This window comes from Notolepis coatsorum, assembly GCF_963971535.1.
Source record: "Notolepis coatsorum genome assembly, chromosome: 17".
NCBI classification, from domain to species: Eukaryota; Metazoa; Chordata; class Actinopteri; order Aulopiformes; family Paralepididae; genus Notolepis; species Notolepis coatsorum.
The window spans coordinates 97,013,120-97,026,874 of record NC_140181.1 but is presented as its reverse complement, the minus strand read 5'-3'; the positions used below and the strand labels follow the sequence as shown (position 1 = coordinate 97,026,874).

General features: G+C 43.3%; 2 protein-coding genes across 2 annotated transcripts in view; one reads left to right on the top strand and one right to left on the bottom strand.

Annotated features, from left to right (window-relative positions):
- Positions 1–69: 69 nt before the first annotated feature.
- On the bottom strand, positions 70–3,580 carry spryd4 (SPRY domain containing 4). Its single transcript, XM_084333003.1, has 2 exons — positions 3,432–3,580; positions 70–1,109 (listed from the first exon to the last, which is right to left on the bottom strand). The coding sequence occupies exons 1-2, from the start codon at positions 3,562–3,564 to the stop codon at positions 571–573; spliced, it is 672 nt and encodes a 223-aa protein (XP_084189129.1). The 5' UTR covers positions 3,565–3,580; the 3' UTR covers positions 70–570.
- A 5,980-nt stretch (positions 3,581–9,560) lies between these two features.
- The window catches only part of LOC311243577 (acid-sensing ion channel 1-like), a gene marked incomplete at its 3' end in the record, with an annotated part of 214,241 nt that continues 210,046 nt past the window's right edge, over positions 9,561–13,755 (top strand). The window contains exon 1 of the mRNA XM_084332848.1: positions 9,561–10,020. Within this exon, the coding sequence (XP_084188974.1) occupies positions 9,650–10,020 (371 nt within the window). The 5' untranslated portion in view covers positions 9,561–9,649. The remainder of the gene's footprint in view (positions 10,021–13,755) is intronic.

Sequence of the window (13,755 nt, the reverse complement as noted above, 5' to 3'; positions counted from 1 at the left end):
ACCTTCAAACTGAGCTTCAGTCCTTTAAAATGTATAAATGTATGGTATTCTGTAAATAAAGACAAAGTAAATATGAAAAGGTTTTTAATCAAGTAATTCCTTTCAATACACTATGTTGAAACTCAAAAGAGGTGTGTTACTGAATTCATTATAATGGCAGCGTGTATAATATTAGAACTTAAAGCAGCAATAAGAACCGTCACAAAGATAATCATGTAATTTGTGTTAGTTTGCCTCAGAGATAATGCATGAGGTTGTACACTGCACACATATTGCATGAACTTGCATTGTTACAGCCATGGTAGACCGACCCAACTAGTCCACGGACTTACTTCCCCGTCCCCCTGTGATTAGCGCACACATTGAGCTCCAAGTCTGACCTTTGAGGAATATTGCTTTCTTTTCTGGGACAGATTCTAAAAAGACATGCTTCCAAATTGCCCAGTCGAATGCACACCCATGCCCACGACTCCCCTCTCACACCCAGGCCCAGGACCCCCCTCTCACACCCAGGCCCAGGACTCCCCTCTCACACCCATGTCATCAGTACCAGCTCTGCCTGTGCCTTCTTCACTTTAAGCCCTCTGGCTCCTCCAGGCCAGAGTGTGTGAGCAGCTCCCCGTCCCAAAGGCCAAACGCCGGGCAGACGGGGCCCTGGAACCGGGCCTTAATGGTGTGGATGACCGTGGGCTTATGGACGTCCACCAGCCTCAACAGGCCCGCCTCGTAGTCCAGCAGGACGCCCACGCGGTCCGGCTTGCCCACCAATGTCACGGGGACCGCGTTGGCGGTCATGGCGAACCACTTGCGCCGGGCGTAGCCGAACACCCAGGAGGAGCTGCTGGAGCCCACGCACTCGTGCCGGGACATGAGCGCCTCGGCCACGCCGATGCGGAACTCCTGGGACTTCTTGACGGTCACCTCCCAGTAGTGGCGCCCGCCCGTGATCCTCTCGTCGCCGAACACCACGGCCCAGTCCTGGAAGCGCTCGGGGCTGTCCCCGACGCGGCTGGGGTCCAGGCCCAGCATGCGGTAGATGATGCCCGTGTCCTTCTTGAAGAGGTCCAGGCTGCTGTGTGCCGTCCTTGCGTCCAGCTTGAACTGCAGGTCTGCGGCGGAGAGAGGGACGAAGAGAAGAGGGGACGAGAAAAAAATATATATTTTTTGTTTAGTATTTCAACCCTTCCACACTACCAAAGGGTTAACCCTTTTGTTGTGAAGGGCCAGATTAAAGCTGAGAATCTACGTTTATTGTTTTATATACCTTGTATATTATTTATATATACAAGTTATATCCCTTTAAGCCTGCGTTTGAATCCTAGTAATATTCACTTTCCTCATTGGATAACGTTCTCGGCGCCAGACGGCGCGCCCCTAAAGTCAGGTTCAAGGGCGAGTCTGGGCATGTTGGAACATGCCTGGAGCCGGCGCATTGATTCGAGACGAGAGCTGAGGTTTGGCACTAGAAAGCCACTTAAGTATATATATCGTGGCAGGTGCGAACAGCAGCAGTTCGGAGTTCGGCGTTCGGTAAAACAGTGCAAGTGAAGCAGTTTGTCTAAACAGAGTGTTGTGAACCACGTGCGAAGTGAATAGTAAAAGTGTCAGAGTTAATGCAGTAACGTCAAGTTCGACTTAGCTTAATGTGAAGTAAAGAGTCGTTATTTATTGTGCATCGTGCCAACAGCAGTTCGTTCGTGTGCAGCATTACCCAGCAGTTCGTTCGTTTAGTAGCTAGTGGAACCTTAGCCAGTGTGCGTGGACTAAATACATTGGTGCCAGTACACGAGGAGGGCCTAGTCATAGAACCTACTGGACATGTGCATATTGGAACCGACGGCGGCGATCGCAGAACCAGTATTGGTTGGATTATAGTGATTGTGGAACGTACTACCTGGAGAAGAGCATCGTTAATACCCACTGTCGTTTGGATTTAACCACCTTGAAGATCTACTTCGGGCTGGCTTCGTGGACCGAAGCTAGCTGGCTATCGTCATTGCTATCGGGCAATTGGATTACAGTTATTGCTTTGTTGCTGAGCCTTTGGATTACAAGGAATGGATTCTATACGAGAACCCCCTTCTTCTTCAATTGAACAGACTGAGTATCCGAACATTCTTCCTTCCTCCAGAGCTTACATCTCTGGGAGGAAACCCCCTGTCTCCAGCGGTACCAGCGTTTCCCCCTATATTGCCATCCTACGCCAGGCGGCGTTTAGTCTAGTACCCCATCGTAGGAATTATTCATTCCAACTGACGTTTGCTACTGACTGACTTATTCATATTCTTCGCCATACAAGCGCGACCTTAATTCCCATCTCTGTACAATTTGCTGCATAATAAATATTCTAAATGATATTTCTTTGTCACCGTGCCGTATTATTCTGAGTGTCTGCCATAATTAACTGTACTTTCTGGCAAGTAATAATAATGATAATTAGCAGTGGTTTAATCTATCACAATCTTTAATACAGTCAGGGTTTTGTAACCCCTCAGTTACACCTTTCACTACCACACTACATACATGTGGTAGTGAAAGGGTTAACCTTCTGTAGTGTGGTAGTGAAAGGGTTAAAATTTTACCGAAACTATTATATTGTGCCAGTTAGGGTACCTTGTGTATATTGTTTACTTTTACTTTACTCATATATATATTCAGATTATAATTCTTTATTGCCTATGTTTATTGTAACATAATATAATGGATGGGGCATACAGACCCTCATCTGCACCTTTGTTTACACAGTTTAATTGTCTCATCTTTTTATATTTCGTTTATTATATTGTCATATGTTGCTTCTCATTTTATATTGAGATCTAATTGTATTGCCTATATTTATGATCGTCTTTCTACCATTACCCTGCATATACCTGTACCTCCCCCATGCTGCCCGAATTTCCCAATCAAGGAATATCTTATCTTATTAGTAGATAACATTAATATAGTCATAATTAACTAACAGAACACACTGTAAGCCTACTATCTTTTTTTTATAAATATATCAAGGATAGAAATAATAGAAAAACGTTGTTTTTATCTTGAGAAATAACTTATGGCAAGAAAACATTCAGTCAAGAATAACTATGATTTGGCACAACTATTGTTCTGCTCCTGTTGCTCGTGAGCTGTGAACAACAACAGGTCATGCCAGGGTCATATATTAATACAAACGACCCCAGTTGTTCCCAAGTGATCAGGTCAAAGACAAAGGGAAACTATAACCTGCCACTTTGTATCATTTAATTACAATTGTAGGCAGCTTGTTCGAAACCTATCAAGTTACACAATAATGTGTGAAAACAAACAGGTGGTCGGACAAAACAATGCCTTGACATCTGCCAGCGCTGACCTTTACTTTGCAGTGAGCTGGAGCTACTACTGTATGTCATATCTGGACAGTTTTGCATACGTTTGCGAAACAGTTAACTCACAGTGTCCCGTCGTTCTCGAGATCCATCTCCTAGCAGCCAGGGTTGTCCCGCCGCGAGTTTGTCTGACAGCCAGAGAACTGACAAGTCGCCCTGTCAGGCGACAGAGCTGTGCTGCGCCTACGGGCATCGCCATCTTTACTGCGCTCCAGCAGTGGTCACGTGTTTGTTTCCTTCTCTCTCTCTCTTCTACCGAAAGAGCCGATCGTTGCGTTCTGGCGCCACCTGTCGTCGTGGAGTGGAACACAGTTGCTCAAGGCCAAAACGTGCCAAATCAGGACCACGGACAGCGTTCGTGATTCGGAGCTGTCCGTGGTTCTGATTTGGTAAACCCCCGTCGTGAATCCATGCCGCCATACTTTTTTTTTTTTTTACCGTTGAAAACGTCTGCTTCTATACTTTACACAGAATTCATCTGCGGTTAGATTTGCATTCATATTGAGACAAGTTTGATTTTAGAAGTGATCTGTCAAGTGAAGCATTTTGCTTCACAGAGGGTGCAGCTATTTTTCATCCTGATTGCATTTAAGGTAGGCATAATAAATAGTCAAGTCAAGTCAAATTAATTTGTATAGCCCCAAATCACAACGAGTCGCCTCGATGGGCTTAACAGATCAACAAGTAACATCACAATAGATCCACAATAAAACATTAAAAAAAAATTAAAAATCCACACTTTTACAACACCCCAGACTTTCCCCAATGAAGATAAGGAACAACTCCCTGTAACCTACAGTAGCAATAGGGAAAAAAGGAAGAAACCCAGGGGCGGCTGACTGATTAGGGCGATTTGTGCATCGCCCTCCCTGCCAAAGGCAATATATATATATATTTTTTTTTTTTTTTTTTTTACATAAATTGTTTACAAAATAATGATGATGTATGATAAATATAATAATAATTAAAATTAGCCGCATTATATTATTATCTAATTTTGTTCTGGAATGAATCTCAGAATCACTGTCCGACTCCGTGGGCGACTTCTCTCTGGCTGCCGATCGATCCTCAGTCCTCTCATTCATTCATGTGTTGGCTTTTTATTTTTTTAAACACCACAAACTCCAATGCATTTCTATGGGTTGTTTTAGTGCAAGCCCTTTATGTGCTTTCGCCATACGTAAGTCATACTTGGCTGAGCCGTGGCATTCGTTTGACATCACGTCTGGAATCACGCCAACCAGGAAATAACTAACGCTAATAGTTGTTGACTTGTTGTTGCCGTCGCAAACATAGATATATATAACTAGATGGTGCAAGGCGGAGTCTCCAGCGTAGTTCACCAGCGGCCATCTTGTCACAGGCTGCACGCCCACTCATAACATGAATGTCTATGGTGCATCATGTACTATTGAAATAACCATAGCTTGCTACATTTTCAACCGATTTACAAACGGTTTGGTTTATTACAAACGTTATTAACGTGGCTATGATTCTTGCTACTTGGACATGTTGAAATTATTTTCATATGAAAGTCCATTATAAGTATGATAACTACATCTCTGACGTTTATAACAAACAAAACCGTTTGAAAATCGGTTGAAAATTGAGCAAGCTATATGGTTAGTTCAATAGTACATGCACCATAGACATTCATGTTATGAGTGGGCGTGCTGCCTGTGGCAAGATGGCCGCCATGTGGCAACGTCCATAGATATATATAGAACACGATATCTATGGCAACGTCGGTCTCCATTGGCCAGCAGTGCGGGTGAGTCATCTAGCCTTTATATATGTCTATGGTCGCAAATTGATAATATTTTTTTTTTTTTTTTTTTTCTCATCATCATCATTTATTTATTCATACATGGAATTACCACAGTCCAACAGTACATATTAATATAATTCACCAAACATATCTCCAGAACAATCTTGTGTCAGATACGACAAACCCCTAATGTCATCTTTGTTTTTTCATTTGTCATCTTTGTTTTCATTTGTCATTCCAAGCTTGTGTATTTAATGTAAGTCTGACCAGAGCTCTCTCTCACTTTCTGGTTAGACGCTTGTGTACGTACACATGTCTCTGATTGTAAACTGAATGAATGAATGAATGAATGATTGAAAAAGTTATTCTCCATATTTCTCCAAACAACTCACTATATCTTGTTCCGTCGAACCAAACAATCATAGCAACAAATAAAAAAAAACATTAAAAGAAAAACATTAAAAAAAGAAAAAAAATAAGGAATTATAAACAAAAGGTCAAGAGCAATGTGTTTGGTTAGCAGACATGTCCAACAAAGGAGTAGAGGGAAGCTAAGCTTATTGATCCCTAATCACAAGATACATTCAGTGCTGGATCTAACAAAATGGATTTATGGAGATACATTTATGGAAAGTTCAAGCCCAGACCACAAAGCTTCTGGAAGGGTTAGTGCGACTGTTCCAATTTGTATGCAGCTAAAAGAAAGTGAGTCTCATATGTAAATGTAATTGTAGTGCTGTCAGACCCGGAGACCGTTGTCTTTTCCCTTTACTTTCTTCTCTGAGTGCTTCGTTTACATGTTAAAATCACAACGATTTTCTTCTGGGTGACAATGCCATAGATATATATAAAGACTATAGATCACCCACGCTGCTGGCCAATCGAGACCGACGTTGCCAAATGGCGGCCATCTTGCTACAGGGTAGCATGCCCACTCATAACATGAATGTCTATAGTGCATGTACTATTGAAATAACCATAGCTTGCTCAATTTTCAACCGTTTGGTTTGAACGGCGAACCACATAGCGCACTCAGCCGCGACACGGCCGACCGGGGTTCGACTCCCGAACCCGTCGTTATTTGCCGAATGTCTTCCCCCCACTCTGTCTCCCGTTCCTCCTCTGTCTCTCTCTACTGGACTGCCCAGTAGCAATAAAGCCATAAAACGCCAAATAAAATCCTAAAAAAAAAAGAAAAATTCTGCATACTTTAAAATGGACTTTCATATGAAAATAAAAAAAATTATATAAAAATTCGTAGCCATGTTAATAACGTTTGTAATAAACCAAACCGTTTGTAATTCCGTCAAGATTTCAGGGAGTTACGAGTATTTTTGTTTTTGCAGATCACTCACCTTAAAGCAGTTAACTGTAGCAAGATGGCCGCCAGTGAACTTTGATTGATTGATTGATTGAAAATTGTATTAACAGATTGCAGAATGGGTACAATACAGTACGGCTCAATACACACAATTGTTAAGGGGATGCAGACCAGAGAAAGACTTTCGTCTTGTTTACATCAGGGTCCCCCATTTTCAATTCATCATAACATATATAACATACATGGCAATGATGGCATACAGATAGACAGTATACTGTTGCATCCAAACATTTATGACATACCAGATCTACAAATATACAGTACTGTTTAAGAGTACAACGCCTGTCATATAGACACTGGCGTTGTAAACTCTGATTAATAGACAGAGAGTATATACATTATATACATTTGAGAGTATATTTGAGGGGGAAGAAACTGAAGGAGGTTGGGTAGGTGGAGCGGAGGGGGCGGGGGGTTGAGTAGGTGGGGGGGGGGACTGTACATTGGAGGGGGTTGGGTGGGGGGGGGAAACTGTACATTGGAGGGGGTTGGGTTTGGACATTTACAGGGGCTGGAGTTTCTAATTGCAGCCTCCCGTAGGTGCTCTTTGAGAGCGGTTTTGAAGGTGCAGTGATTCACATTCCATTACAGCTGTGGGTAGGGCGTTCCACATTGATGTGGCATAATTGCGAAACGTGTTTAGTCCCTTGTTTGAGCCGAATCTGGGTTTAACATGATTTGTGGAGCTCCCTCTGGTGTTGTGGTCGTGGTATTCACTGACCTTTGGGAAGTATTTTGACATGTATATGGGTACTTTTGTCGTGTAGTGTATCTTGTAGACCAGGCCCATTGCAAGTTGCTGTACTCTGTCGTCTACTCTAAGCCATCCTAGGTTGTCAAAGTGGGCAGGGTGAGGTGGGTTCTAGGAGTAAGGTCAAGCAGTAGTCTGACCAGTTTGTTTTGTGATGTTTGTAATTTTGTTTTTAGTGCCTTTGAGGTGCTTTGGTACCATGAGGTGCAGGCATAGTCGTGGGAGACTCCGCCTTGTGCCATCTAGTCTTTATATCTACTATGGACAATGCCCCCACACACCCCTACAGGGGTTTGGTTTAAAAACTCACCTTTTTCACCTCTCATCAGTTTGCAGGTCTGTATACTGTAGTTACTGAAACTGAGTGAATATGGCACAGCCCCACTATACAATATCTTTCACCAACCACCACTGAAAACCTCAGATTGGCAATTCAAAGGGGATTCCCCCATCAGGGTGTCGGTGATATATGGTGTTGCTGGATGATAGATGGATGGAGAATAGAACAAGTGAATCATTTTATGTATATGCATACATTATATGCAAGCACACCCACAACAGGTGGATGACATATACATATACTGTACATACATATGTATATATATATATGTATATATATATGTGACGTCACCTCAAACGTCACCTCAAACTTCGATGCCCCGAGTGGGAGTCGAACCCCGGTCTCCCACACCGCAGGCAGCAACACAGACCGCTATACCAAGAGGTGAATCCACTTCTGCGTCTTTTGAGGATGTGAGAGTGAGTTTAACCCATAGCACCGCTACTCACCCGCCCCAGCCCTTCACGATACCATCCGTTATACTCACCCTCTCAAACTCACTCCACTCCACCCAAGGCATCCGGGTCAATCGGCACCATTGTAACGGTTGTGACAACGTCACCTCAAACTTTGATGCCCCGAGTGGGAGTCGAACCCCGGTCTCCCACGTCGCAGGCAACAACACAGACCGCTATACCAAGAGGTGAATTCACTTCTAAGTGCTGGGTCTATATATATATACAGCAATAGTATCTAAAGTATTAAGAACAGTTTAATAATAGAAATAAGAACAATAAAGCACAGGAATACAAGCGCTGGTAAATTGTTATTGTTATATTATAGCTAAACCTGAGTGTGTCACCATTGTTGCCTATAACGTGAATCGTTTTTTACGCCATCCCATGCGGGGCTAAGTAGGCTATTATGGTTTATTCATGATCACATATACAGAACATTGCACTTGAGATGCAAGTAGGTACTTTAGCTATGTAAATGACTGTTGTTGCGCGTGTAAGAGAGTTGTATTCCCGTCTTTTTCCAGGTGCATGGTTCCAGTTTGTGGCTGAAGTGATGTCACCCCCCCACACCCCCACTCATGCCTTCCACCGGCTGTGTGCTTCAGATGTGTTGGCTTGCAGTTGAGCTCACAACAGAATGGCACTATTCCATTAAGCTGGTCATCTCTGCTCCTTTTTGCATCACTGGGATTCACTGGAAGTGTCTTATTATTGGATTCACATTTCTCCGTCTTCGCGATTCCTCTTCTTGGCACGCAGAATATATTGGACTAATAACCAACTGGCTGGCAATATAGGAGTTGATAAACGGAACAATAATAATACCCAAACCTCGGCTTCCTTGCTTTAATGCAAAACAACATGACAGACCAACTATAGTGCAGTAATGACGGACGGTTTTCTCGCGTTTTTGCAAAGTCGTTTCGGTTGTGCAAGCTTTTGAAATGCTGGAGTCGTGTTTTCATAATTCATACTCGTCTGACTTGGAGTAGCTGGGATTCTTCAATATGTTTTTTTCTTTTTCTATCACTTGTGTGACTGAGTGATGCTGGCAACCATGCACGCCACAGCCAGCTCGGAGTGGTTCTTCCTATAAGCCTGGCCAGTGGTTAAATAGCATCTCGTTGTTTGGTGCGTTTGGATATGCCACAGGTCGTCGTATTTTAATAAACACTACTTATATAGCTATAATTCAGAATGCTCTTATTTTTTAATATCCTAGATGCGCACATGATTTGGGTGCGCGCGTAAGAGATAACCATGTAGATAAAGACTATAGAATAGAATATAAGTACTTTATTAATCCCGATGGAAATTCAGCACCGTCCGCAGATCGCTCACAATAAACATGTAGGTAGTAAAAAAATAAAAAATAAAATACACAGTCAAAGATATACATTCTAAAATATGTATATACATTCTTAAAATATACAGTCCAAAAATATACAGTAAAATCTACAGTGAAATGTACATGAAGATAAACTCTGTGCTCAGTGAGGCGTCAGTCTGATGGCTCAGCGGAACAGTTTTGATTTGATTTTCGAATCGGCGTTCAGATCGTGCTGCTCGGTGCTGATGTTGTAAGAATGATGGACCTCAACGGAGACACCGAAGACATGGACCGCAGTCATGACGAGCCTCCGCCCGTGGAGGTGTTCGCGCACAACTCGACCCTGCACGGAATCTCGCACATCTTCACGTACGAGCGCGTCTGCATTAAGCGCTGCCTGTGGGTCGTGTTCTTCCTCGGCTCCTTGACTCTGTTGCTGTACGTGTGCGTGGACCGCATCCACTACTACCTGGAGTACCCGCACGTGACCAAGCTGGACGAGATCACCACCCCGGTGATGGTGTTCCCCGCCGTCACCTTCTGCAACCTCAACTCGTTCCGCTTCAGCCGGGTGACACGCAACGACCTGTACCACGCCGGGGAGCTGCTGGCACTGCTCAACCAGAGGTGTGGTAATAAACACTGTTCAATAGATTCGATTCGATTAAAATTTATTGCCATTACAGCCTATACAGCGCAAGTAAGTACAACGAAAATAAGTTTGGCTTCCAACCAGAGTGTAAACAACAAGTGTGCAACAGTAATATACAATGTTAACTTCAGGTGATTAACCATGGACAAAATACTACAAGTTAGTACTACTGAGTGTAGGTGCAGAGGATATGCAGTGAGAATAAATATATATACAGCATTATACATGCTATCAATCATACAGAACTAGATCAGAATCAACAGTTCCAAATGTTGACAGAGTCACCTGTGGAGCGACAATAACTTGGCCATGACGACAAGGTTCCTCTCTTTAGCCTTTGGCGTGGTTTATTATTCACACATCATTATGCACATGAGACCTTCTCTCGTGAGAGGCGACGGAGGAAGAGATCGAGGGGGAGGTAACAACTCCTTTTATACCTCTTACCTGACGTCAGCATCAATAGCTACGTCCCCTTGCGCCTATAGGGCCCTCTTGTGGAAACAGTTAAGCAGTTACATGCAATCGTATATAACACATAACCTCAACACTCCCACTTACGGCTGTCGTGTATACTGTACAACTTTTTCAAAAACATCTTTCAAAGAAAATAATACAGTTCAGAACATCAAAAAGAATATGGCATTCAATATTACATAACAGGTAATATGTACACACCAAACACAACCTCTGCAAATCTTCTCAATTCCAGTTTGGAGACAGGCTTTGTCATAGCATCTGCTACCATGTCGTCTGTAGGACAATAAACAAGTGTCATCTGTTACGGTGGAGGTAGGTAGAATACAGTTTTGCAGAAAGGGAAAGGTATGGAGGAGGCAGAGACGAGGATTGGAGCTTGGAGAGGGAGTTTACTGTAGAATCCAGTGCAATACAAAGAACATACAGAAACTAATTAACAACTTACTCAACAAAACAACAAACACTAACACATACTATAGGAACAAAACAACAAACACTAACACTTACTATAGGATGACAGCACAATGCGGCGTGGACAGGAAACGGGGAAGGAGACAGGAGGAATGTCGCCACAAACATCTCAGCAACCACAGGCAATAAATACAGCTCCTAATTAACGTTAATTAGTAATGGACGACAGCTGGGGGGAGAAGGCATAAGAACTAATACAACAATCAACACAAAGGAACTAGAACTAGGCTATATAACACACAGAATCAGAGATACAAACACAGAGAACAACCTAAACAGCTAACAACAATATCAACAAACAATGTAATGACAGCATACTGTTAAGGATATTAATCATTACAGCGTGTACCGATTGTTTGTGACCACTAGAGGGTGGTAGACCAATGTTGGGTGGAGAGCCAATGTTGGGTGGATGGCATTGCCCACTGTTAGGTGGAGGGCACTGCCCAATATTACCATCCTGCCCAGTCCAGCCAGGACCGGGCCTAGGATCGTGACAGTCATCCTTTCTTCTCTGATGACAGATCTGATGAAGTGATATTTTATATCCACATGTTTACACCTCTGTCGGCACACAGGGTTTCTAGCAATTGCAATGGTTCCCTGGTTGTCTTCAAAAACAACAGTTTTCTTATATACATAGGTATCCATTCCTTCGAGCAGTTGTACTTATATACATTCCTGTATTGTCATGGCCAGAGCCATGTATTCGGCTTCACAAGTTGATAGTGCCACTGTGGGCTGTTTCTTTGTTTTCCATGAAACCAGTGAGCTGTCTGTGTTCAAACTCACACAATGACAATACCCTGTGGTACTTCTTCTGTCTGTGGCGTCTGCCGCCCAATCTGCATTGTAGGCTTTAAGCCCTAAGCCCTCGCTGCTCTTTCTGAAACAAAGCTGTTTATCTGCTGTACCTTTGAGATAACGAAAAACATGTTTTGCTGTAATCCAGTGCTCCTCTGTGGGATCAGCAAAATGCTGTGACAATTTACTCACTACAAAACATAGGTCAGGGCGAGTACATGTTGTCAAATAAATGAGGCTACCTACAGCTTCTCTGTAAATTTTTACATCTGTCGATTTCTGAGCATCCTCTTGGTAGTCTAGTTTTTGATCACATGGTGTTTCCCTTGTTCTACATTCTTGCATGTCAAAACGTTTCAGGATTTTTTCCACATACTGTATCACTTCTGGGATATTTTTACACAACTGGCAGACTGTTCGAAGTCCATGCCTAGAAAATGCTTTAACCTGCCAAGGTCCTTCATTTTGAATCTGGTGGAGAGCATACTTTTCACCTGCTCTAGGTTTCTAGTGTTGTCCGCTGCGATGATTAAATCATCCACCCAAATCACAATTATCACTTTTCCTGACTCTTTTGACTCCCTTGAGTAAACACAGGGGTCTACTGGGTTCTGTAGGAAGTGATCTTCAATGAGACATGTATGAAGCATCTTGTTCCAATTTCGCCCAGACTGTTTCAGGCCGTAAATGGATTTTTCTAGCTTACACACTAGCTTCTCTCCTTTCTTCTCGTAACCTTCAGGTTGTTCCATATATCTCCCTATCTATGGGTGCGTGCAGGTAGGCTGTCTTCACATCCATCTAGTGTAAAATCAAACTGTCCTCAGCTGCTTTCTGCATCACTACCCGTACACTGGTCAGATTGGCTGTAGGTGAGAATGTCTCACCGTAGTCTATACCTTCCCTCTGACTGTAACCTTTAGCTACAAACCTGGCTTTGTACTTGTCGTGGCCCTCAATACCCTCCTTGATTGAGTACACCCATTTTCCTCCCACTGTCTGTCTGCCCTCTGGTAACTTGGTTAGAGGTATGGTTGTCCTCTAGGGACCTCATCTCCTCATCCATTGCTCTCTCCCATTTTCTTGACTCAGGGGACACTGTGGCCTCTTTAAAGGTCTGAGGTACTCCACTCACTACTCTGTAGCAGTAATCAACGCTGGTAAGTGTACTGTCATCCTCATCACTTTCTCTCTGGGCATAGTCTTTCAGATACTTTGGGGGTTTGTGTTCCCGTGAGGGATACCTCCCACTGCATGAGGCACGTGACATCACCCTCGGGTGCTCCTCGTCATCGTCCTCTGGGGGTTGTTGACTGTCTGTCTGTACGACTGTGCTCAGTACACTAGGCTGAGGTGTCTCTCTTTCTTGACACCTTACTATAGTCCAGCTCTGGCTCCTCTGTCTGTGTCTCATTCTCACATGTTGTCTTTGTGACAAATTTGACTAGCCTGTGTTTTTGCACTTTCCCTTTACCGGGTTAATAGACTAGAAAAGCGGGGCTTCCTTTGTCGTGCCCTACAAAGAGTCCTTTTTCACATCTGGACTCAAGCTTTCCTCTGTCCTGCTGGTAAGCATAACACACTGACCCAAATGTTTGCATTCTGGCTAGATTACACTTCTTTCCTGTCAGTGCTGTATACGGGGTGGTGCCTGTGTGCTTATTAAAACACCTGTTCCTGGTGTAAGCGGCTTCTTGTACCGCATAATGCCATAGACTCTTAGGTAAGTTACCATCTATTAGCTTACACCTAGCCATTTCGAAAAGAGTACGTCCTTCCCTCTCTGTTACCCCGTTCTGGTGTGGGGAGTAAGGACATGACGTCTCGTGTCTTATCTTGTTCCTTCTCAACAGTGATTGGAACTCTCTATTTTTAGTTTTTTATCTACTTTTTTCTCCCATTTTCAATTTTTCTCCCATCCCAATTTTGTATCGTCCAATTCTACCCTCCCCTGT